Source organism: Tasmannia lanceolata, unplaced genomic scaffold (genome assembly GCF_043159265.1).
Source record: "Tasmannia lanceolata isolate RefF3 unplaced genomic scaffold, GAP_Taslan_0.1 ptg000023l, whole genome shotgun sequence".
NCBI classification, from domain to species: domain Eukaryota; kingdom Viridiplantae; phylum Streptophyta; class Magnoliopsida; order Canellales; family Winteraceae; genus Tasmannia; species Tasmannia lanceolata.
Genome location: NW_027518700.1, coordinates 849895 through 877193, shown reverse-complemented (window position 1 = coordinate 877193; position 27299 = coordinate 849895). Strand labels below are relative to the sequence as shown.

Here is a 27299-nt window from a genome sequence, read left to right as displayed (position 1 = left end):
ACAGCCTAGTTACACATAGGTTGTAGGAACCACCTGCATTAGCCTAGGGCTAATCTGCATTTAGTTAGGGCATATAGGGTGTCCTAAAATTCACAATTCACTGGAACTTAAATAATCGTATAAGAAACTTTAATAACTGGTCCGGTCTTTTAGATCGAGTCTAAGATAGAGGGCTAGGTGTCTTAGGCATCATAGCTTAGAATAGGTCATTCGAACTACGTTGACTCCGATTCTTCCTGAGGCCGGGATACGTAGAGCAGCTGGGATGGACGGCCATCTTGGTCCGAGTCAAGTCGCATTAGAGTTAGGACTTGTCTTGTCCTGTCATATATAGGTTTGACTTGTGTTTTATGTTTTGATGTGTTTTCTTACTTTCTTGTACTGATACTATACCTTTAGCTGTAGCTTGCATGTGTATGTCTACCAGAACTTAGACACCCATTAGACATGTCACCCATAACTTAGCTTTGCTTAGGTGACACATTTTTTTATTTATTTTGTATGCTTATTTCTTTATCCTCAGGAAATGCATGCTTAGGTAGACGATTCCTGAGGATTGTTCCCATTTCACATGATTTTCGCCCGAAACTCTTTGAGGTTAATAATAAATGGCATAAGAGACCAAGTGCTTGCACTTGGACGAATTGGGGGTGCTCTCAGACCTTCTCCATTCGTAATCAGGCACGGACCCATATATATTTTTGGTTATCCATGGTATACAGAGCATATTTTTGTTTAAAGGATCCATGGCCGTATACCGTGGATGGCGACTCTGAGTTTGTTTAGGTACGTTTCGAATCCGGATTTGTTCCCGAATCGAAAGGTATCTCTTTTATATCGCCACTCGTGCTATGCTATGAGGGTGGCATTCGTTTCGAGAGTTCCCTGGTAGAGCTCTCCTTCACACGTGGATGATCCAGATGGTGTTAGGGACCCGTTCCCTCGCCGCCTATCTCGGATCGGGGTCCACAGGCTGGCGACTCTGCTGGGGATGTTCTTGAAACGTTGCCTAACTCTGTTAAAATGCCATTTGTTACTAACTTTGAGGAATTTTTGGCTAAAATCATTGTAAATGAGAATTTAATCGCTTAGAATCCAGGGGCACCAAATAGATGTTTAAAACAAGGGATTCACACACTGCACGGCATACATCATTTTGTTTTTATTTTTGCTCTTATTTGATTTTATTATTATTGGCTCCATGGGATAGATACAGTACATGCCAGATGGGATGTCATTACCCTGCTGGGATTGTTGTATCTATTACCAAGCTATGCGTCGGTGCTGCAGACGTAAACACTAGGCGTACTTGTGTTTACAGCAGCCGATGAGCAATGAAGCATACTATGTATAACACTAGGCGTACTTGTGTTATACATGTTAAGTATGGATCATAAGCATAGTACCCGATATATTGAGTTCGGAGCTCTACTTTCATTTTACATATATTATGTACATGAATATATTTGCTGGCTTAGTGAAACCCAATTAGGATCTGCATGTGTTTATATATATTGTATCCATATAAGGACGAACATGTGTTTCTCACACATGTTGGAGCCTAGATTTAGGAGCCATGTCCTATTCATAGACTATTGTAGTTCACTTTATGTGACTACAGCGCGGTCCTAGTACACTCACATGTTTGTCTGGAGTCAAGTGTCTTGACTCTATGGGATCATATTTTAGGGCTGGTGCCCCTGGTTAGGATATATATGTATATATCTTATATATTGATTATCAGATTAGGGCCTACTCTTTAGTGAGGTTTCCTTGTCTAATCTAATTAGTCATATCAATCCGTTTTTCAAATCTAGACCCGACCAGTGGCCTTACTTGCCCCTCTCATGGTCGTGGCCTATCTTTTGCTCTTCTCATTGAGATTTTGTCCATATATCTCTTGATTATAAGATCAGGACCTACTTTCTAGTAGAGATTTCTGGCTTGAATCAGTCCGTCTTGTTTATCCATCTCTCAGATCTAAACCTGGCTAGTGACTTATACTTGTCACACTCATAGCTACGGTTTATTCTTTGACCCAGTGATGATAAATTTCACCTGTTTTATTCTTCAAATTCAAACCTCATTTATCCATTCTTTTGTTGTGTCATTCATATTTTGTATATATTAATCAAATTTTTGCTTGTTTTGTCTTTAGATATGGTCGACAGTTTGTCTACTGTCTCTATGACCATAGTCTATCATTGTTGATCTCCTTGATCATACATTTTTTACATCCATCTTCCAGATTTAGATCCGGTCTATGATCTACTCTTGTCATTTTGTGACCGCGGTCTTGTTTCTGAGTTTCTGATCATCTTTGATCATCATTGGAACATTCGATGTCACCAATTGTATCCTTCTTATGTTTGATCATTAAGTTTATCTCTAATCTTTGATTATTCCAAGTTATCTTCATTCCCTCATTATCCCTTCATATCTTTGTGTCAGGTCTGATTATGGCGAACATTTTGTTGGATAACTGGATAGCCGATGCAATTAAAGCTCTTCCGCGTGAACAGTCACAGAGAAATATGGCTGATCATTTCATCAATTCGTTCACTCATTTGAACAGTCGGGATATAAATTGGAAGTTTCTCCAAGCAGCCGCTGGACTTTGGGATCCTGTTCTTCATGTATTCAAATTTGGTCGTTTTGAACTCTGTCCCATATTTGAGGATTGGTGTGCCCTGCTAGAGCTCCCATCTGAGGGACTCTGGATCAAACCTTCAAGGATAGAATCTCCTCATAATCTGTTTTGCAAACTATTCAAAAATGAAACTGTGGATGCTCTGCCGTGTCTAACGGATAAGTGCGTAAAAATTCAAGACTTGATTAAGCTCTTTTCCAAAAACGTCGATCCTACTAATTCTCGTTTTCAAGATTGTCGACGTAGCGCTTTAATCTTTATGGTCTTCGCACGACACGTTCTTCGCGGAAACTCCCACGTTGCATCTTTGACCCTATTAAGAGTGGTAGATCAGATTAATGAGGGGAGGAATCCTATACCCACCATGTTAGCAGAGACCTTCTTGGGAATAGATCTTATTGCTTCCCAAGAGATTAAAGACAATTTTTGTGGGTGTGTAAAGTTGTTGTATGTCTGGCTTGGTGAAAAACTTCAATTTCTTCAGCGACAAAACCAAAATCCGTATACCCTAAAAAATTTCCGTACATGGAAACCAATCGCCAATCAACCTCAGTCTATTGATGAATGGCGCAATTGGTTACAACATGTAGAGTGGAACCAGTTTCGTTGGGTGAGTCATTCGTGCTTCCAAATTTTCACTAGCACTTACCCACATCCGTTTGTTTACCTCATGGGTCTTGAGAAATCATCTTTTTATGCACCCATGAGATTTCTCCATCAGGTTACGGGAATTTTATGTCCTCCCGGAGCTGTAGTCCCTCCTCTTTGTGAAGATCTCACTCCTGATCTTATCAGATCCATTGTGGCTGCTTGGGGAAACAAAAATATGGAAAGAAGGTTCAGTTTATCATCCCAAGCCCGACGTGATGAAATATTGGAAGAGCCTGCAAGCAGGAGGGCTCGGATTGAAGAGTCTTGAAATTTCATATCTGTTTGGATTATCTTGATTTTTTGTATTTCCTTTTTATTTGTCAATCTTCTTATCCAAATTGTGATCAGAGATTCGTATTGTCATATGTTGTAATCACAATTCAAATTTTATCAATGAAAGTGTGTTTGTTTTTCTCTTATCTTTATTTGCTCAGAATGTCTTATTTCACTCATCATTCATTTAATCTAATATGTTAATTTCCATTCAGGATTCTGAAAGAGAGCAACCATCGCTCCATCAAAAGAAAACCAGTCCAAACCTACCTGGTCTAGATCTTCCTCTGTTTCTAGACTTGTCCGTCATTTTGACTCACCTATATCATCCAGAGAATCTTTATCCCCTACCTTTGAGTTATCTAACTCATCTGAGTCTGACCAAATGGCTGATATAACTGATCCCATGATGGTCATTCAAGAAATGTTGAGAAACATGTCTCGAGATATCTCGGGATTGAAAGAAGAAATGGCCGTGTTAAAATCCCAAAGCACTGACAAGAGCTCTACTTCTAGAGCGCCTGTCGTCCAGCCTGCTCCTTCTGCATTTCCTGCTCCCAATAGACCTCATGTTCCTGCTGAGGAGATTGACCTAGACGAGGGCCAATATGCTGAAGAGTATTGTGCTCCGCAGACAAATAGGGAGAATGAGTTATTCAATATGTGTCAGAAGATGGCCAAGGACATTGAAAACATGAAGTTCCAGGGGCCGAAAAGATTCGACATTTTTGAATACTTTGAGACTCCTACTGTTACTTTGCCGCCGAAGTTCAAAGCACCAGATTATGATAGATATGATGGCACTGGGTGCCCCAGAAACCATGTCAGATGGTTCATAACCCTCTCTCAGCAGCACGGGTTGAGCCGTGAACAAATGGCTCAGCTATTTCCCATGTCTCTCATAGGAATAGCTAAGAAGTGGTTTCTGAGGTTAAAGCCGGAAGAAACAAGGTCTTTGGATGGTATATCGAACTTGTTTGTTGAACAATTTTCGATGGAGGAAGGGATTGAGATAACGAAGAGAGACCTGAAGCAGCTAAAGCAAGGTCCTCAGGAGACTTTCACGTTGTTTATCAGGCGCTGGAGGCGCAAGTCTGCACAGTTGAGTCAGAGGATGCCCGAGGAAGATCAGATCAAGTTAGTGATCAAGAGTCTGTCTCCGCAATACTTCCATTTCATAGCACCCCAACACTATCCCAGTTTTGATCATTTGATAAAAACTGGCACCCAGACGGAGGATGCTATAGCTAAGGGGCTCAGAGCAAAGGCACTGTCTGATGTGCGGGAAGGCAAGAGGCCTATGGCCCCACCTAAAGAAGTTCATGCAGTGAACTATTTCAAGCCGGCTTTCAGACCAGAGGTCAAGGCTGTCGCTGAGGTGGCTAGACCAGTAAGAAAAAATGTTTTCAGGCAATTCGATCCTCTCCCTTATCCTTTACCGATGATATTGAAAAAGCTGGTGAGGGACAAAAAGATAAAGCTTCCAGATCTGAAACCTGTGCCAAATCCATTACCACCATACTGGAGGCTGGATCAGCATTGTGAATATCACAGGAATTCTGGTCATCTAACTGAAAATTGCCTCGCCTTGAAGCATGCAATTCAAAATCTGATTGATAAAGATGAGCTCTCAGTTAAAGGGCCGAATATTACTCAGAATCCTCTCCCGAATCATCGTGCTGCTCCTCCTCCTACAGCAAATGCCATCTTTCGTGATGAGCTCATTCTTGATCCATCTACCCTTATATGTGCTATCATGACAGATAACACATATGTTTTGGAGTTTGACGAGGAAGAACTTCAAGATGTGAAAGGGAAGCAGCCCTATATATTGTCATTCAGTGACTTAGAGATTGATGAGTCCTCTTCGTCTCAGTCGTATACCTCTCATTATGGTGATATGGGGAAAGAAGGGAAGACTCCATATGTTTTGGAAATGGATGACTTCCAGCAAGAAGATGTCAGAATTCCTTACGTTTTGAGTATGGATGACGATGAATTGTTGCTGTTAGATGATCAATGTGACGAGATGCGTCACATGACCAGAGGAGGGCGAGTCTTTAAACCTCCTGAGTTGAGCGCTGACAATCCGGCAGAGATTGCAAGAGCTGCTGATGGCCAGAGGCAGAATCGGTTCGTGGTGAATGAAGAAGATGATAATCTTCTGAAGCAGTTGAAGAAAACCCAAGCAAATATTTCTGTTTGGGGACTTTTGATGTCATCTTCGAAGCACCGGAAAGTGGTGTTGAAAGAGTTAAATTCTGCTCAAGTGTCTGTTGAAATAACTCCCGACGAGCTTGTCGGCATAGTTTCCATGTCTAAAGCGGCGAAAACTCTATCATTTACAGACAGCGATTTGCCACCCGAAGGGAAAGATCATGCGAAAGCCCTCAGAATAACTGTTATTTGCAACAAGAAGAAGGTACCTGAAGTCCTTGTCGATAATGGGTCTGCACTGAACGTATGCCCCTTAAGCACAGCAACTACCTTGGGTTTTGGACCTGAAAGCTTCATTCCTTCAGATCAGGGTATCTTGGCCTATGATGGGACTAGGCGGGATGTAATAGGGACCTTAATAACTGAAGTGCAAATAGGTGGAGAGGAATTCGATATTGAGTTCCAAGTTCTTGATATTAGGGCCTCCTTTCTGTTGTTGATCGGTCGCCCATGGTTACATAAGGTTGGAGCTGTCCCATCCACCTTACATCAGAAATTGAAATTCATTCTGAACCATAAGGTGATTACTGTTAAAGGAGACCCGGATTTGGAAGTGGGTCAAATTTCGCAGGAATTGACCCTGGGAAAAGAAGGAGATATTAGTTTGACTGGTTTCTCTTTAGAAGTGGCGACTATAACCGTTAAAGAAGCGATGAATGAAGAGATTTTCTTTTTGAGCAGTACAAATTCCAATGTAGTCAGGATGATACGTCTACAGGGCTATATCCCAGGGGCAGGACTTGGCAGATACCATCAGGGTATGACTGAGTGGCCAGTATTCAAGACCTTTAATGGTTTATTTGGACTTGGGTATGAACCAACCAAGGCAGAGGTCAAAGAAATGAAGCGATATATGATGAAATGGGCAGAGTCTCGTCGCAAAGGTTTGGACTTGCCGATGGGGCCATTTGATTTAAGGATGAATGGGCGTTTCCGTAAGGAAGGAGCAAATTTTCCTTTCTGTGGCTTTACTGAAACCTGGATAGACGAGTCTACTGGGCAGAGACTTCCTGGGTTAGAAATTTTCTTTGATTGTGATTTGGATGATGAGCCGATAAGTTTGCAGACCGCTGAAATAGACTGGGCAGATGCAATGGGGCCAGATGCACTGAGCTCCCTTTTCCATGAGAATTCGCAGACTGTGGCCATGATCAGCAGGGGCCCGCTTATACTGAATCCCACTCACCTTATTACCCCGGCTGATGGACCTTTGACTAATTGGACCTCTCAGGTCCTACCTCAGGTACTATAGAGGTCAAGTCTATTTCTGAGGTCGGTGATGAGTCCATCTCACCTAGTGAAGTCGAGTTGGAGGATGTTTCTGCTGGTGGGCCTGGCGTTCCTCCTTTGCATTTGTTTGAATCGGTTGATACTGATGTCAACCTATCATTCGAGTCTGTAAATACATTTCATGAGTCCATTGTAAAGCCTGATGTGGGCCATTCGTCATTGGATGTATTCAATTCTACTTTCAATGAAATAAAGGAGTTTTCTTCTGTGTACATTCCTGTTTTTGTTTCATCTACTGAATCTGCTTTAAAATCTGATAATAATAATGATAATCAAGACTCCCCCTCTGATGAGGATGCCGACGAAACTTCCCCTGAAATCAAACACATGATTCAACAGGAGGAGAGTCGCCGAGCAAAACCACTTGAAGAGGAAATTGAAATCGTGAATATTGGTGATGAAACCTTAATTCGGGAAATAAGGATTGGCAAAACTTTATCTCTTGAGGAGCGCAAAGAATTAATCTCTTTACTTAAAGAGTTCAAGGAGGTTTTTGCTTGGTCTTATGATGACATGCCGGGATTGAGCGAGGAGATTGTTCAGCACAAATTACCCTTGATCCCTGGCATTAATCCAAAGAAGCTAAAACTCCGAAAACTCAAAACTGAATGGGAGTTGAAAGTTTATGAAGAAGTCAAGAAGCTTTTAGAGGTGAAATTCATCCAAGTGGTTGAATACCCTGAATGGCTCGCTAATGTAGTACCAGTGCCCAAGAAGGATGGGAAGGTTCGAATGTGTGTTGATTTTCGAGACCTGAACAAAGCAAGTCCAAAAGATGATTTCCCATTGCCGAACATTGATCTTCTAGTAGATAATACTGCTGGACATGCTTTGTTATCATTTATGGATGGGTTCTCGGGATACAACCAGATCAAGATGGCACCCGAAGACATGATGAAAACAGCGTTTATCACTCAGTGGGGTACTTACTGCTACAGAGTAATGCCATTTGGTTTAAAGAATGCTGGTGCAACTTATCAGAGGGCAGCAACTACTCTTCTTCATGATATGATTCACAAAGAAGTCGAAGTCTATGTAGATGACATGATCGTTAAAGCAAAGACTAGACCGGAGCATACAGTTGCTTTGAGAAAATTCTTTGAGAGGATCAAGAAATATCAGCTTCGCCTGAATCCAAACAAATGTGTATTTGGAGTTACATCAGGGAAACTCCTTGGATTTATGGTCAGTGAAAGAGGAATTGAGGTAGATCCTCAAAAGATCAAGGCAATCCAGGAAATGGAACCGCCAAGAACAGAAAGGCAGATCAGAGGTTTCCTCGGAAAAGTTCAATACTTGAGAAGGTTCATATCTCATTTAACTATGACATGTGAACCAATTTTCAAGCTTTTAAAGAAGAGCTCCTCGAAGAAGTGGAATGATGAATGCCAGGAAGCATTTGAAAAAGTTAAACAATGTTTATCTTTGCCTCCTGTCTTATCACCTGTCATTCATGGCCAACCCTTGTTGATGTATTTGTCAATTACAAACACTGCAATGGGTTGTATGCTTGCTCAGAAAGATCCAGAGTCTAAGCGAGAAAAGCCTATCTATTATATCAGTAAGAAGATGCTAGAATATGAGTTAAAGTACACAGTTTTGGAAAAGACTTGTCTAGCATTAGTTTGGGCTACCCAAAGGCTTCGCCACTATCTGTTATCAAACAAGGTATTTTTATTGTCACGGATGGATCCGTTAAAGTACTTGTTTGAAAAACCCGCCCTTACAGGAAGGACTGCAAGATGGTTGTTATTGTTGTCGGAGTTTGACATCACTTATGTCACTCAGAAGTCCATCAAAGGACGGGTTATAGCAGAGCAGTTAGCTGATTCTCCCACAGAGGAGAATGTTTTTCTGAAGGCTGAGTTTCCTGATGAAGAGATCATGGATATTGAAGAAGAAACTCCGAGTACCAGATGGTCGATGTATTTTGACGGAGCGGTCAATAATCGGGGTCAAGGAGTGGGTGCTGTTTTGATATCTCCAAAGAAAGAGTATATCCCTATATCCATCAAACTGCAGTTTGAATGCACAAACAACATGGCAGAATATGAAGCTTGTATTGCAGGGCTTGAGGCAGCTTTAGCTCTTCAAATTCAAGACATAGATGTGTTTGGGGACTCAATGCTCGTTATTTGTCAGATCAATGGGAAATGGAAAACTCGAGAGGATAAATTGATTCCTTATAATACATATTTGGAATTTCTGGTTAAAAAATTTAAGAATATCATTTTTACTCATTTGTCAAGAACCAGGAACCACTTTGCTGATGCTTTGGCTACTTTGGCTTCGATGCTTGACATCTCTGCAACTATGGAAGTCCAACCCTTAGCTGTGAGATTACAGTGGGCTCCTGCGCATGTGAATGCGATTGAAATATCAGCCAGGTGTCCAGATGGGAAGCCGTGGTTTATTGATATCAAGAATCTCATTTCTGGTAAAGGACATCCTCCTGAAGCTTCGAGCAAAGAGAGAAAGACTCTTCAGAGATTAGCTGCCAACTTCATCATTTGTGGTGAAGAGCTGTACAGGCGATCTTTTGATGGTATTCAACTCCTGTGTGTGGATGAAGACAAAGCTGCGGAGCTTATTGAGCAGACTCATGAAGGAGTCTGTGGCCCTCATATGAATGGGAAAATGTTATCCAGAAAGATTTTGAGACTTGGTTTTTATTGGCCCACAATGGAAGCAGACTGCTTTGCTTTTGTGAAGAAATGTCACAAGTGCCAGGTCTATGCAAATCTCATTCATATTCCTCCTTCAGAGTTGCATTCTTTGTCTTCGCCATGGCCATTCTCAGTATGGGGAATAGACATAATTGGGAAGATTTATCCGAAGTCCTCGAGCGGGCATGAGTACATTTTGGTAGCTATCGATTATTTTACAAAGTGGATCAAGGCTGCATCCTATGCTTCCATAACTTCGAACACAGTTGCGAAGTTCATTCGTGCGAATATTATTTGTAGATACGGAGTACCTCACGAGTTGATTTCAGATAATGGGTCACATTTCAAAAAGGAGGTTTTACACCTGTGTGAAGAGTTCAAGATCAGACATCATAAGTCGTCTCCTTACAGACCTCAAACAAATGGGGCTGTAGAGACAGCGAATAAGAATATCAAAGTCATTATCAGTAAGATGACTGAGACTTATAAAGACTGGTCGAACAAACTTTCATATGCTTTGTGGGCTTATCGGACATCGATCAGATCTTCGACAGGTATGACTCCGTATTCTTTGGTGTACGGAATGGAAGCGGTTTTGCCGGTTGAGCTGAGAATTCCCTCTTTGAGAGTGATGATAGAGGCTAGCTTACCAGAGTCTGAGTGGGCAAGAGCCAGACATGATGAGCTGCAGATGATAGATGAGAAGAGGCTGAGAGCTTTATATCACATTCAGGGATATCAAAGGAGGATTGAAAGAGCTTTCAACAAGAAAGTTCGCGTTCGAGACTTGAAGCCTGGAGACCTTGTTTTGAAGTCCAATAGGGCACCAATATTTGACCCGAGAGGGAAATTCAGGCCAAACTGGTCTGGTCCTTACATTATTGATGAAGTCTTGCCTGGAAAAGCCGTAAGACTCCTCAATGAAAGCGGAGAAAAATTAAATGAACCTACAAACCTGGATCAGTTAAAAAAATATTACGCCTGATACACCAGGAGGCCATCTTTGATCGATTTGAGCTTTGAGCCAACAACCTATATGTTTAAAACCATTTGTGAACCCTTTTGAGCCAATAAAAAAATAATACTTCTTTTCTTTGACAAACTCGAACTAGGGGCATCTTTTATGACTTGCGTCATAAAAGATATTGAACTTGAACTACGTTTTGACCTGATCCCTTTTTAAGGGTACGTAGGTAGCCTGATTAATTCAGGTTCGGTCACATCTTTTGTAACATTTTGAAAATAAAAATCTTTAAAACCCCAAATGGGCGAACTACGCAGACCTGATTCCCATTTTCTTCAGGGATACGTAGGCAGTCTGGAGGGTCCAGATTCGGTTTAAAAACATTTAAACACACCAATGATTACCCCTACTTGAACCTAAGCCTACATGAAAGTCCTTCTGGTGTATTTTGGCCCAGGTTTGTAGAGAAATAGAAAAATAAAAAAGATGAGGGAGTCTTAGACCCGCTAGATCGAAAACCCGAAAGGGCGGTCTAAAAAAAAAAAAAATAGGGTGCAAAGCCTGCTGGATGGAAAATCTGCAAGGGCAGACAGTCCAGGCAAAAATTAAGGCATGCGGTCCGCTAAATCGAAAACCTAAAAAGGCGATTTGGTCATGGCAGTGACTTCATGCAGAAAGGACAATTTCAAGAGTCAGCTAGACTTTCTTTTCTTTGGCATTACTTCAATGTCTGAATAAGCGCCAGCAAGGCTTTCTTTGATACTCTTTGAGTTAGGGAGGTTCAGACTAAGCAATTCAAAGAGATAATAACCATGACTGAAATACCGAAAGGGGGAATAAAACACCTTTAAACGCGGTATTCAAAAGATTCTGAGAGTGGTTGACTTTTAACCTTTTAAAAAAAAAACATTTATCAGTCTAAGAAGCAGATCCAGTGTCTCTTAGTGTAAAAGTCATGTGTTGTCAAAGTCTTCGTTTTGTTTTTGTCAAAGTCTTTCCTTTGTTGAGTCGAGTTCAAGTTTTGAGGTCTTGTTAGTCAGAGTTCTCCCAAAGCTGTGGTGATAAAAAAAATCCCTCAGAGAAGAGGAGAATTAGCGACTCTCGTGGATAGTGTGAAACCGAGCAGAGTTCAGAAAATGACATCCCTTAAACTCCTTTGCAGTATCAGCAAATGGCAGAAATGAAGAGAATTTCGAGCAGAACAAGTTTCTTGTACCCAATGAAAAGCCTTGTAAATTCAAGTGTTCGTGAGAAGAATCTTTTGTAAATCCCAAGTGTTTGATAATGAAAAACCTTTGGCCTATTTTTCTTGTGTTGCTCTATGATGAATCTTGTTGTGGAAGTAATCATACTAGGGGCATCTTTTATAACTTACGTTATAAAAGATATCAATCAAGTAATGATTTCTGAGATGGATATTTTCATTGGATAGCGACTAGAGAAGTTTGAGCGTGTTCTTTTAAGTCGAATTCCTCAGTCCGGTTGTTCTCCTTTGAAGTCAAGTATTTTTTGAAAATTCTCTACCCCAGTGGAGTCTAGAATTCATTCTAACAATCTTCAAACCTTTGTTAAATGTTTTTTACTTTTGAATTAGAGTTGATACCCGAGAATTTCTTCAAATTATTCAAGTCCGGTCTTTGACCGAGATTTTTTTTTAGTTACTCTTTGTGAGAGATGATTTGTTCATCAATGAAATCTATAAGAGTCAATCTTTTGCTTCTTTGTTTTGAGATTTTTTTTTTTAAGGTAGAAAGTTACCAGAGTCTGTATCTCATGACCTGATACTTTTCTTTCATCAATTTGAAAGTTTTTAATGCCTTTTCCTTTCAATCATCCTTTGTTTTAAGTTTCTAATAAGATTAGAAATTAAATGCTTCGTGTTTCTCGGTCTTGGTTTTCATTTAGCGTTTTGAGAAGTTTTCAATGAAGTTGGAAATTACCGGAGTTTTTGCTATGTGGTTTGGTCTTTTTCTTTAATTTTTAAAATGAGACTCTTTGAGTGTTTGGTTTTATAATCGTTTTGGTGAAGTTTTTCTTACTCTTTGAGTGTTTGGTTTTGTATCTGTATGGAGCTGGTTTATGCGGCACCATACATCCGTAATGTGTCGCTACCTAACTGGTTAGGAGTCAGGCATATCTGCGAAGAGGTTCATATGGATCTGATTTTTGCAGAATCATATGAATCTGGATTTACATGGAGCTGGTTTATGCGGCACCATATAAATCTTAGGTGATTCGCTACCTTGAAAGAGAGGAGTCAGAGTTACCTGGATAACTAAACAGATGGATTTTTAGCAATGGTCTGTATAGTTATCGCCCTGGTTTTAAACTCTTTAAGTGTTTGGTTTTATGCTTATTATCGTATATCTGTGAAGGACTTATATGGATCTGATTTTTGCAGAACCATAAGAGTCTGGATATATGAGAAGCTGGTTTATGCAGCATCATATAAAAAAAAAAAAACTCTTTGAGTGTTTGGTTTTATGTTTGTTTTAGTATGTCTAAGAGGAGATTCATATGGATCTAGTTTATGCCGAGCCATATGAATTTGGATTTCTATGGAGCAGCTGGTTTATGTGGCACCATGTAAAACAAATTTTCTCTGAGTGTTTGTGATTTCAAAATAAAAATATATAAAAAAAATAAAAAATAAAAATGAAGGAGTGTTTGTGTTTTCTGTTTGTTGAGTTGAGTCATAAGCATTAGAAAAGGGTTGTCTCTTTGAGATATCATGGTTACCTTTATTTTTAAAGGTTAGTGAGAGACCACTTTCCTATTTGCTTTGAGTCTTGTTGTAGTTGTTTTACTTTTGTGAATATCGTTTTTTTTTTTTTTTTTAAAAAAAAAACCCAAAAATTATTTTCTTTTGTTTTCGCGTCGATCAAAATGTGTTGTCTGTTCGACTTTGGCATTCGCGTGACAAGCACGCTCTGCCAAAGAGGGGCATCTGTAGACACCCCATTTTGACCGTACCGTAAACTTCTCGTGTTTGTGCAAAACCCTATCAAATCAACTAGGTAGGGTCCCAAATTTCACCTTAAGCTAGATTAGGGTCTCATCTAGGTACCCGCAAAATTTCGTCGAAATCCGAGCGCGTTTGCTTAGTGAACGAGCCAGGAGAAGACCGTAGTGTAAGCGTGAAAGAGGGGGGTTGAGTTAATCGAGATAGGGGCTGTCCATGGGTAATTTGTTGCAGGAAGGTGTCCCGGGGCAATTAAAAAGGGACGAATTTGTTCTCCTAATTTTCATTTAAAATTTTTTCAGTGGACCACCCTTTCATACCAAAAGCAAAGCTAAATTTACTAATGGGGGTTGTCCCATAGCATAATGGGGGTAAAAATTTTGAGATTTTCTATAAAAGGGATTAGACTCTCATTTGCAAGGGATTGAGGCTTTCTTCACAAACCCTAGCAGAGCTCATAGAAGAGAAACCCATTTTCCCTTTTCTTTTTCTTTGAAACCCTTATTACATTCTCCGATCTTCTTCTCCGATCGAGCACCGTCCAAAACTCCGGCGAGATCATAAGCTCCGGCTGGTGTAATCCTTTTGTCCGGCCACCTTTTTCATCGAGAGATCTGCAGATCTAATCTCGTTTTCACTCATTATCATAAGTTTCTTCTTAGATCTAGCTAAAAACCTTTGTCTTCGCCTTAAACTCCAAAAGTCCAACCGGATCTATTTTTTTTTTTTTCCTTTCCTCCATTTTTTCTGGTGAGATTTATTATCTCCGATCATCTTCTCAGGCAAGATCCGGCTAGATTCCGATCAATTTCAGCCAAAACTCTCTTTTATTCCCTTGATCTGCATCCAGTATAGATTTTCATTCTCCATTAAATTTCGTCCCTTTCTAGCCTGGAAATTTGTAGATCTGAAATTTTCCCTTGCTTAAATCTTAGATCTGCAAATTTTTACACTTAGATCTATGATCGGTGATCTTTTTCTCGAAAAATCTTAGATCTGTTGATTGTGAGGATTTTATATGAAGGAAAGGAAGGAGCATCTGCAAATCTAGCCTTGTAAGCCTTTGATCCATTGATTGTGTAGCCTGAAGAAAATCTGAAGGAAATAGGTATTTATTTTTTTAATTGAATTACTTTTCTTTGATCTACATGATCTCTAGTTCCTTGATTTTATAATTGTTGAATTGATTGTTCATGTTATCATTTATTATTGCTTTATTAACCTTATAGGTAGTATAGTTTATAGCAATTTAAGATTCCAGTAGGTTTTGATCTTGAAGTGTATGTTTTGTATCCAATTATTTATTTATTTATTTTTATCTGGCGGTATTTATAATTTTTTTTTTTAGAGATTTGGCTTCTTGTTTGAGCATTGATATGTATGGTGCTCGAATTGATTTTTACAAGGAATTTAGAATTAGTATTGTTTTGAGTTGATCTTGTACATAATTTTGAGCTAAGTGAGCTTGTTCATGATTCTGAGCTAAAAAGGAACTTGTTCATGATTCTAAGCTATAGAGGAATTCATTGATTTGTTATCATTCCAGATTTTCATGATACACTGTTAAGGTAGACTTTTCTTATAATGGTGTAGATGTAATTCTCGCTACAAGTTTCTGGACTGTTTTAAATCGTGTTTTTAGGCTAGTAAATGACAGAATTAGGAAACATGATAAACTGTGAAGTTTTAGGTCTTTTCAATATCTTTCCAACAAGTACTCTTGGTCAAAATTTGGAGCTGTGGTTAAACAGTTATGGTTGTTTTGGTAGACTGTGTGTTAGTTCTAGGCATGTTAATAACAGAATCAGGTTTTGACAGAAGCATGATCAGTTTGTATGCTCTGTTTTGAGGTTTTCTTTAGAACTATTTGAAAATGTTAATGATGTTTCACGATTTGTTTTTATAGTGAATGACAAAATGATTTTTAGTGGCATAGAGTCAAGTTTCATATAATAGGCATGCTCATTTTGTTGTTTTTTATCTTGATTAGATCAACAGACATGATAATTTTAAATAGAGAGTGGGCTGGGTGTAATTTGCTCTATATTTTTGGTACCGTTCTTCTCATAATATTTAAGGAGCTATGATAATTTCATGTTATGATTAGAATGAAGTAATGTAAATGTATTAGTTAGAGTAAGTTGGTATTTGAATTGATTAAGGATAATGAGAAGAGCATGAAAAGAGCATTTATGTGTTTCAAGAATTTGATATGGATGTATTTTTAGACAGCAACATAACTATTGATGTTATAAATTGGTAATAATGAAACTGTTGGAGTTAAAAGCTTTGTGTTATGTTAAGCTTATTCTCAAGTTACTAGTTGTTATTCAAGGTTAATATTTATATTTAAATATATTATATAGGGTGTGATATCCAGTTGGAGGTGAGTCGCTTAAATTGGATTAGAAATCTCATCAGTTGCAAGAGGATGTTTATTATGATAACTCAGAATGCAAATATGCCTGGATTGTTATAACCTGTTATAAAGACGGGTGTGTGTGTGTTAATTTGATGATAGTTTAACATGAGTATTTGAAGATTCATATAGATCATTATCTAAGGTAGATGTTGTCTGTATGGACGTTTGGTTATGTACTTATGATAATTGAATACCTTGGACAAAATGACGATAAAATGAATTAAATGATGCATGATTAATAAATTGAAATTATGATGTAATCAATCTTTTCGTGATAAAGGTTATTGTGTGTCACCTATGATATACTTAACTGATTTAGTGTTCTGTAGGAAATTGGCATTAGTATTTCTATGTTTAATGAGGTTCATAAAATGTCTCACATTTTATTGCATTACTCAAAATATATGTTAAGATAAAAGGGGCTTTGGTATATAAATAGATTGTCATAGACGTGGGCACGCCCATTACTTAGCTTTTCATAGTGGCATTTGTGTCACAAGCCTTATGATTTAACGAGTTTAGATATATGGGTTCAAGTCATAATAGTACAGACCCAAGGTTTAACCTTTATCAGATTTTACACATTCAAATTTCATATTCTGATCCTCATATAGTTCAGTTCCTTGTACATTTGAACTGCCATATACTTACAAATTGATTTCATTTTAAAACATTATATAGTGTTTTATGCCTATAAATTAATATTTATTTTATTTTACTGCCTTTTAATTATTCAAGTGACTGATGGTGATTTCCTTTTTTATGTATGTTTTAACAATGGTAGCATATGTAATCATGTCTTAGAGATCTTATAAGGTTTCGTTCCCAACTATGTCTTGATGATTTTATAAACATATAGCATAGCTCCACACATGGTTCATTTCTTAGGGCTCATTGCTTTGAATTTGATGATGTCATCGTATGAAATTTTTCATCTTTTATTTATTAGAATCAAGCATTCGGTTTGCTGTCCATGAAGTGTAGTTATTCAATATTAATTTTGAGGTCAATATCTTTAAATCATTATTTTACTTTTGCTACACAATATAGAAACTTTTTGATCTTGCTTTGTCACTATTGGATTTTGTACAAGTTGAATAATACTATGTTTGTTTTGTGGAGGAAGGTTTAGACTGAATTTTCAATTTGATACACATTTACTACACTTTTGATTGAGAACAAAAAGTTATAAATTGTTGTTGGACTGATTGTATGTTAAGTGATAAAGTATACTTCATGTTTAAAAGATATGATAATAACTCATAGCAGACTTTTCTCTTTATTGAGCCCAGTTTTCCCCTACTTCAGCCTTTTCGTTTGAGCATAGTTTTACCCCATTGTCACCTCTGTTTCAGCACAGATTTTGCCCACAAATCTGTCCATGTTTCACCTCTGTTTCAGCACAGATTCTGCCCCACGAATCTGTCCAGGTTTCATCCACAGAATCTGCCCATGTTTGAGCACAATTTCAACACAGAATCTGTTTATATTGGAGGCACAATTTCAGCACAGAATCTGTCCATATTCGAGCACATTTTTCAATACAGAATCTGTCCTTGTTTGAACCCAGTTTTAGCCCCAAAATCTGTCCATATTTCACCTATGAATCTGTCACAGATTCTGCCCCAAAATCTGTCCATATTTCACCTATGAATCTGTCACAGATTCTGCCCCAAAATCTGTCCCAATTCTTGCCCGGTTCAGCCCACAAAATCTGTCCCAATTCTTGCCCGGTTTAGCCCATGAAATTTGTCCCATTTCATGCTCAGTTTTTTGCATAAAATCTGTTCATATTTCAACTCAGTTTTTGCACTGAAATCTATTCACAAATCACTCCAGTTTTGCACAAGTTCAGTCCACGATTCAATCCCCGTTCTGTAAGATATAAGGCCAACCCATTTTTTTTTTTGAAAGCCAAGGCTGTTTCCCTCCTCTGGCACTGAGATTCTGTCTGGAACTTGGGGGCCTTACCCTTATAAAAAGTTTTTATGGTATTTTAAAAAGAGGGTTCTATACTTATACTTGTCAATGAACACTCTCTTGCTCCATCATTTCCATGACCTCATTAGCTCGCAAAAAGAACCCACCTCTCACAAAGCTATGCAACAATGCGTCCAAAAGCTCCTGGTCAAACTTAATTGAGCTGGAATGGAAAGCACTTTCATTTCTCCTCACAGCTCAATTACCTTCAAATATTTTCCCTCAAGAGCAGCATACCCAGTGACCAGCGAATGAAATGTCTGTGCATTAGGCTGGTGCCCCAAAGCCTTCATTTTCTTTAGAGCCTTCTCAGCATCTTGCATCAATCTCTTCTTAGAAGTGGATCACATTGTTCCAATCATGAACACCGCAATACACGTCCTCTCTTTCTTTGATTTCGTCCAATAGCTTACCCATCAAGCCCGCCTCACCACTTGCCGCATACCCTTTCACTATCATCTCGAATTCATGGTAACCAAATTTTGATCAGCAGTATACAAACCTTGTGTAGTTTCGACTTATGACTATTGCAGCCCTTAGAATTTAATATTTCCAAAGTGAACTTTAAATGGAAAATATTGAATCAAAATGTCATTTGATGATCATTAAAGCATTCACTTGGGAAATTATCTACCCATCATTTTTTTAGTTGACTGAATTCTAGAGGCAAGTTATTGTATATGGGATTTCATGATATACTATTCTCTATAAGATATAGCATAGAGTTTGTATTTTCTATTGAGTTAAAGTTAATTATATCATTTAATAGGAAAATGAAATTTTGTTTATCTGTAATAAATTTTATCATGCAGTGCTAATTGTGATATGCTTGTAATGACTTATTTTGTTGTGATCAGTTGAGTTTGACTTTCGATAAAGCTTGATTGTCTTGTGGTCATATATAAGAATTTTCTTTAAGTAGTATTGAATATAAGGAAATTGCATTTTTTTTAGGGAATCAGATTTTATATTAGCACTCAAATCATGATCTCATAGTTGCTTGATAACATGAAATCTATGGAAGCCTATAGGGTGGTAACTGTGATATTACAGTGATAAAAGTATCATATATATTCAAATCTCTTTAATTGTAATGTTAATAATAATGTAATTGAATCTTAAAGTGTCAATATTGTTAAAATTCGAGTTATTTTCCCATCTTGAGAGGACTTACTTAGTCCAAGTAGCGCTCCTCTCTATTGTATAGTTAGACTTACTTAGTTTTTTTTTTTTTTAAAAAGCCCTTGAGCCTCAGGTTTCCGTCCTCCTTGTAAGGGCAATGAAGGCGTTAGCCCAAGCCCATCTTTAGGGGACTCGTTTAGTCCAAGTAGTTTTGTCTTCTTTCTTTTAGTAGGCTAGCTTAGCCTTTTAAGTGCGTTTGGGCGTTGGGCATTAGTAGCCCAAACCCATCTATAGGGGACTTGCTTAGTCCCAATAGGGTTTTCCCTATTTATTTAGAAACTTTTTTCTAATCTTTTAGATGATAGCTTCTCCTTTTCATTGTTTAAGTGACGAAAGAGTCATTTAGAGCGTATCCTTGAGAAGTTTACCTTAGCAAAAGAGTACTCATAGGAGGCATGACTTGCCTCATTTGTGGAGTCCTTATTTAGAGACAAGCCTTGTCTCATTTAGGGAGTTCCTCTTTTAGGAGGTTTACTCAACCTCATGTTAGTGTCTTTCTCATTTCTAGAGCGAGTCTTTGACTCATTCGCCTTCCTGTATAGAGCAATAGAGAATTTTGGACTCGTTGGCTTCTCATTTAGAATTGGTTATCCTGCATGTTAGGAATTCGCCCGTAGCCTTTTAGTTTGTCTTTAGATAGAAGTTTATCATTTAAGTTGCTTTTACCTGCTAGGGTTCTTAGATCATTTTCATTGTTCTTGAGATGTTTGTTTACTTGTTTGTGGATTGTTACAAATTATTTTGAGTTACTAGTTTGTTGGTTTGGGGTTTCCCCTTTACCCTAAGGGTTTTACCCTAGGGTGTTACTTTGTGTGTTCCTTTTGGTCTTTGACCAAGAGGGTGAAAACATTTAAAATTTTAAAATCCATAAAACCATTGAAATCTTAGAATCTCAAGAACATTGAAATCATTTAAAATCACAAAAAAATTAGAAAATTGAAACCTAAAAACAATTGAATATTTTAAAATTCAAAAAAAAAAAAAAAAAAAAACATTTAAATATCATTTCATGTGTTTCTATAATCTGTTGGAAATTTAATACTTTTCTTTCATACTAAGTTTTGAATTAGGGTTCGAAGACGGTAATAAATGGACTGTTCAGGTGAGACTATCTTGAAAGCTTATCATACTCATTCTTTATTTAAATAAATTGTTTAATTGAAGAAGGAAATCAGATGACTACTCTATTCGATATTATCGACATGAGTACTGTCTGATTTCAAGGCGGTTTGTAAGAATATTATTATATGTGTATTGAAATCAGATGATTACTTTGGCATCATCTGGTTTCGCTGAGTCCCCGTATTGGGGTTTGTGGTTGGCATTGAAGTGTTTGATATTGTTTTACTTTATTAGGCTATCCAGCGGCTGGTCTGGACTAATTAATGTTGTTTATCATTTTATGATTGCTATTCTTACAGATTGTGCGCTTTTTAGTTATAAATCATACTTTGCTAATACTTGATTTGTTTTTTTTTATAATAATTAAATGGAAACTTGAGATTACCTAGTAGCCTTTTTCTTCTCTTTAGTTGTCGTTGCTCTTATTTGTCTTAGACTAGCACAGTCTCATTAGAGCTTGGCCTTTTGAGGTCCTTTCTTTTTCCTTGCCTTTGGCATTTGATTACTTGATTTAGGGGTTTCCCCTGTTTGCCCTAGGGTTTGGCCCTAAGGTTTTGCTTTGTATTTTCCCTTAGGTCTTTGACCAAAAGGGTAAAAACTCTTTAAAAACTTTAAAAACATTGTAAAAAGTTTTAAAATCCAAAAACTTTGAATATTTTAAAACTCAAAAACATTAGAAATTTAAAACATCAAAAACATTTGAAAAACATTAAAAAGCCATTAAATCATTTGGAGTGTTTGCTTTTAGTGATAGCAGTTAGGAGAGTTCGATTTCGAACTACGTTGGCTTGATCCTCTCTCACGAGGTACGTAGTGCAGCTTGGGATCCATATCCCAAGTCCAGCCAAACCTTTAAAAATAAATTTGTCAAACCTTCAAAAAAAAAATACAAAGCTTCTTCAAAACCTTTTTAAAAGATCTTCCTCTAGAGTTGGGAGTCTGTCCTAGCTGTTTAGTGTGTTCTAGAGTTAGGAGTCTGTCTTGATTTGTATTGATATGGTGTGTCCTGTCATGTGAGTGTCCCTAGAGTTAGAAGGCCTCGAGTCGATCGGTTAGACATTTAGTCGAACCGATGGCTAGACTAGGCATATAGTCAACCTTTGTTTTCCTTAGGAAACACAGCCTAGTTACACATAGGTTGTATGAACCACCTGCATTAGCCTAGGGCTAATCTGCATTTAGTTAGGGCATATAGGGTGTCCTAAAATTCACAATTCACTGGAACTTAAATAATCGTATAAGAAACTTTAATAACTGGTCCGGTCTTTTAGATCGAGTCTAAGATAGAGGGCTAGGTGTCTTAGGCATCATAGCTTAGAATAGGTCATTCGAACTACGTTGACTCCGATTCTTCCTGAGGCCGGGATACGTAGAGCAGCTGGGATGGACGGTCATCTTGGTCCGAGTCAAGTCGCATTAGAGTTAGGACTTGTCTTGTCCTGTCATATATAGGTTTGACTTGTGTTTTATGTTTTGATGTGTTTTCTTACTTTCTTGTACTGATACTATACCTTTAGCTGTAGCTTGCATGTGTATGTCTACCAGAACTTAGACACCCATTAGACATGTCACCCATAACTTAGCTTTGCTTAGGTGACACATTTTTTTATTTATTTTGTATGCTTATTTCTTTATCCTCAGGAAATGCATGCTTAGGTAGACGATTCCTGAGGATTGTTCCCATTTCACATGATTTTCGCCCGAAACTCTTTGAGGTTAATAATAAATGGCATAAGAGACCAAGTGCTTGCACTTGGACGAATTGGGGGTGCTCTCAGACCTTCTTCATTCGTAATCAGGCACGGACCCATATATATTTTTGGTTATCCATGGTATACAGAGCATATTTTTGTTTAAAGGATCCATGGCCGTATACCGTGGATGGCGACTCTGAGTTTGTTTAGGTACGTTTCGAATCCGGATTTGTTCCCGAATCGAAAGGTATCTCTTTTATATCGCCACTCGTGCTATGCTATGAGGGTGGCATTCGTTTCGAGAGTTCCCTGGTAGAGCTCTCCTTCACACGTGGATGATCCAGATGGTGTTAGGGACCCGTTCCCTCGCCGCCTATCTCGGATCGGGGTCCACAGTAGGGGAATAATTAGAGAAGGTGAAACCATAAGGTAGAAACATATCTGAATTTTTAGTCATTTTAATTGTATTTAGGGGAATTATTAGACAGAGAAACGAGTAGCCAAATGGAAAAATAAATGCTTTTGGAAATATAAAGGTATACAAATTATATGTTTATATGACTTGAGAACAGGAGATGGGTTGTTTTTTGTGTGACATTTGTTTTGGAGTTCGTCTTTCTCACTCTCTTTTTGGAATTTAAAAAGCATGGGATGTCATTGCTTGATCTCTTAGAATAGTTATCACAGTGATCTGCTTTGAGGATGCTGGTTTCCAGTTTGAAATTGCCTGTTAGAGAACGAATAATGTCTTGTAAAGGTACATTTTTTTTCTTTCTAGGATGGCCACTAATGCCAACATTATGTGAAGAATTGATAGAACAGAAGGGATCGTTGACTTGATGTAATGTGTAGATCCCACCCAATCACTACTTGTATGTGGTAGTAATGTAGACAAGTAATTAAATGAATAAGGATCTGTTCAAGAGGCAGATGGGACATATCTTGCTATTAGTTAATCTAGTAAATGATTATTCCAAACGGAATACTTTAAACCAGTGCTTTGTAACTCAATTGGAGCTCAGAAGAATTCTGGTTGAGTTAAGACTTTAGAGGTAATAGCTTGATTCCAGTTTTTACACCTTCAGAAACTAAATCAAGCTGTTGAAAAATATTGTTCAAGACAGTGTTCCAAACCTCGTTGGATGAGAACCCTGCCACAATAAAAGAGAGTCAACTCGGGCGACTCAATGATTGACACGGTCGATTTTTTGATAACTCGGGCAAATCAAAGGAGTTTTGGTTGATTTGAAGGGAAAAACTTGGACTCAGACAGAATTAGACCAAGGTAACACGGAGTCGACTCGGGAGAGTCGACGATTGAGCAGGAGTGTTTAAACAGTGGTTCAAGTTGGAAGGTAGCATAATTTTATTTTATTTTTTTGGAATCAAATAGTTGCATACGTTGCCTAAACTTGAAAAGCTTCATCGAGTACCATCATCGAGTACCATCATCGAGTACCAGGTCTGGTGTCTCTTGAACTTGAACCATCATCTAGTCTGCTTCAATTTTCTAGTTTTGTACACTGTTTTAAACCAGTTTCATACTTTTATGGAGATGGGATGGTTGATTCTTATTTAAGTTTTGTTACTGGGAAATCTTGGTTCCAAAAGTCTATTCTTCTGTTTTTAAGGAACAATATTATTCTCCTATTGCTCGTAAGTTATAACATATTGTTGAACTGAGATGGGTAGGATCGATGACTACATCACGTTAGGATCTGGAGTTTTCATATATAAAGGTGGATGTATTCAAATGTCAAGATAGAGACTCATGTGTATCGTTCTGTTAACAAGTGTCGCTAAAATTAAGTATATATATTTTATGAATGGTTAAAATTAAGTATATTAATTTGGTGAAGAATTAAGCTTATTACGACTTCATAAATAATGTGCTAAAATAAGGAAAAAAAAAGATGAAGTAGGATGTGTAGCACGATTGCACATTGGACACCATCAATATTTTTATTTTTTGGGTACCGACAACTTTTTATTTTTTGAACTGAAGTGTCCTTTTTACATGGCGGCCAACTATGTTCCAACAGTGGCATGATTATTATTCTTTCCAAAATCATTGAAGGTACCTCCTGTAAGTTAGATTATAATATAAATACTATAGAAAAGGAAAAACATTACTGCACAGCTTTAGCCCACCATCCATTCCCATGTTTCACATGTATCTGAGTAGTATGTGTCTGAGACTTAAATCCGCAGCATTGTTTTGAAATATGGAGTTCTTCTATTACATTCCTTCAGTTTAAAACATCGCTAGGTTAAAAATGGAACTTGGTTTGGTCTATGTGAAGATCCAATCTCCAGTCACCTCAAAACCCAGTTGGTAGAGTAGTCGATCAAGTTTTTCAAGTTTCAAAGGCTTATATTGTAGTCTGATTGTGGGAGTTTTTGAATACCCAAATGATTTTATTTTAGGATCTGGAAAAAACTATTTACCTTGCACTTGATCTGGCCACCTGGGTGTTGATGAGTTGTCACCAAGTATTTTATTTTACACCATGATGAATATTGCAATCATCTAATCTCTTTCTTTTCAGGTTGCCCCGTCAACTTCGAGTTCCTGAACTACACGATCATCACAAGCCAGTGCAAAGGACCCAATTACCTGCCCACGCTCTGTTGTGGAGCATTCAAGGAATTTGCTTGCCCTTATGTAGATGAGATAAATGATGGCAGTAACGACTGTGCATCGACCATGTTCAGTTACATCAACCTCTACGGGAAGTACCCCCCAGGCCTGTTTGCCAGTGAGTGCAAGGAAGGGAAATATGGACTGGCATGCCCGGCATCAGCGCCCCTGTCAGAATCAGACACTGCAAATGGAGTTCAGATGACTCGGACACTCTCCCCGCTCCTGATACTCACAGTCGACATTTTATTACTGTTCCAGATTTTGTGAAACTCATGTTTTCTTATCTAAAGTTCCTTTTTTTATAATCTTTGGAAACCTGTCATCGAACTGAATTTCGTTCGAGACTTTTGTTTTCCGGAGCATCTTGTTTCCAGTCCATGTGCTCTTATCAAAAGACGCTGAGACATGATATTTGTTAATTAAAACAACGTGAAAATTTATTTATTCATGCATTCCACTTACTTGTTATGGTGTATGCGATTTGGTTACAAAGTAGTTATTGTAGGCTTTTTTCATTTTAGATTTGTGGGTGTTAGTTACTTGTATGTGTCATGTAAGTGAGGGTGTTGGTTATTTGCTATGTGTCATGTAAGTGGGTTAATGGGGTAGTGATATGGAACTACCTTTGTTCTTGTATTTAAGAAGTGTATTTGAATGAAATGAAAAAGGAAGAAAATTTTACAGCAAACAAGGGAGACTTTGTTTAGGAGAGTCATGGTTCCTCTCGATTTGAGCCATTAGGAGGTCCGATTGGCTGGAATCAACCTTCCCCCATCTCTTTTTCTATTTTCCATTTATTTATTTTCCGTTACGGCCGATTAGGCACGTAATATGTGCATGTTAGTTAGAATAGTTAGATTGTGGTTATTAATTATGTGGTTATGGGTTTAAGGCTGTGGATGTTAGTTATTTCTTATGTGTTATGTAAGTGGGTTAGTAGGGTAGTAGGGTAGTGCTGTAAAACTACCTTTATGCTTGTATTTAAGTTTGTATTGCAATGGAATGAAAAAAAAAAAATCTACAGCAAAGGAAACTTTGTAGGAGAGTCATGGTTCCTCTCGATTTGAACCACTAGGAGGTCTGGTTGCCTCGAATCAACCTCCCTTCCCTTCTCTTTGTATTTTCTCTTTGTTTATTTCCGTTATGGCCAATTAGGCACATAACAATTTTTTATTATTAGTTGTGAACAATTCATGAAATAAACAATTCATGAAAATTCATGAAAATGCATTTGTGATATCATGAACCACGTAACTAGATCATTTGTGAACAATTCATGAAAATGAACATATCAAGAACAACGTCAATTTATGGAAGGCTTAAAAAAAATCAGCACAACGATAGAGGAAATACGCAGATACGAAAGAAGGCTAAAACTTGAAGATTTTGATGTTCGGACAAAGAAAAAAACGGCAGTTGATGATCATGAAAAATCGCATTTCTTCTCAACTTTGATCACAATAGATTTCCAAAATAAGATTCGAAAGATCACGATCATTATCTATGAAGAACATGAAGGCTTGGCGTCAATTTTGACATTCAACAAAATTCTGTCCCATAGGATTTGGGATCCCGGTGGATTGAAATATTTTATTCAATTATTCGATTTTTTGGGAATTCGGGTTGTATTTTGTCATAAAATGGGTCCGGGTTTTGGGTTGTTTCCAATTTATATTTTTAGCAAAAAGATCAACCCAACTTGATCCAAGTTGCACCCCCTACGGTTGATTCGAGGTTGATATTTTACCATAGAGTGACCCAATGGATTGGGCCGGTCGACCTTGCTGACAAGATTGAGGCCTACAAAAATCAATTGATTAACCCTTTTCAAAAAAAAAAAAATCAATTGATTAACGAATTCCAACAAAAGATTCCTATTTCATCGTGGTTGATCAAAGGTTAATGTTCATCGGGTGAAGATGGGACCAAGGAGTCGTACTTGTGATGGCCAACAATATTCATGAACTTCATCCCGACACACTCTGGCAAAAAGATTGTTATTCGTCGATCCTAATCATTCCATTGCTGCAATTTTTTTACAATGTTGTGTAGTCAAATATCCATTTTTCATTGAAGTCACAGATCCAATGGTTCGGATTGAAATACACGTATCAATTGTTTGATGGAGGTTGAGGAAGGTTAGCCATAAAACCATTGGTTGAGTGAGCCATGCTCAAGCTATTTTGATGAGAGCACTCTCACTTTATTCAAAGTACAGTATAGGATGATCCAAACCGTCCATTAGATAGGCTAAATTAGTTCTATAGGTTGTTCCTAATCCTCCGATCTATAGAGGGTTAGGATCAACCCTCTAACATTCAGATCAGAGGATTAGGAAATGAGTTTTGGGGCACAACCTATTTAGGCTGTGGCCCATCTAACGGATGGTTTGGATCATCCTATGGTGAGGGCCATACCGTACTTTAAAAAAAGAAGAAGAAGTGAGGAGTGCCCTAATCAAAATACAGTGCTGCTGATAACATTTCCCAACAAAAATTTAGAAGGGCATTTTAGTAAAATTCGGAATCTTTGAGGACTTTTTAGAGCGAACAAAACTTGTATTTCATCCATAAATCAGTCGT

At 37.9% G+C, this 27299-nt stretch overlaps 1 protein-coding gene across 1 annotated transcript in view; it reads left to right on the top strand.

The window, feature by feature from the left end:
- LOC143856333 (GPI-anchored protein LLG1-like) overlaps positions 1-25169 on the top strand; it is a 50134-nt gene extending 24965 nt beyond the window's left edge. Inside the window, exon 3 of the mRNA XM_077366526.1 lies at positions 24623-25169. Within this exon, the coding sequence (XP_077222641.1) occupies positions 24623-24984 (362 nt within the window). The 3' untranslated portion in view covers positions 24985-25169. The remainder of the gene's footprint in view (positions 1-24622) is intronic.
- Positions 25170-27299: the final 2130 nt, after the last annotated feature.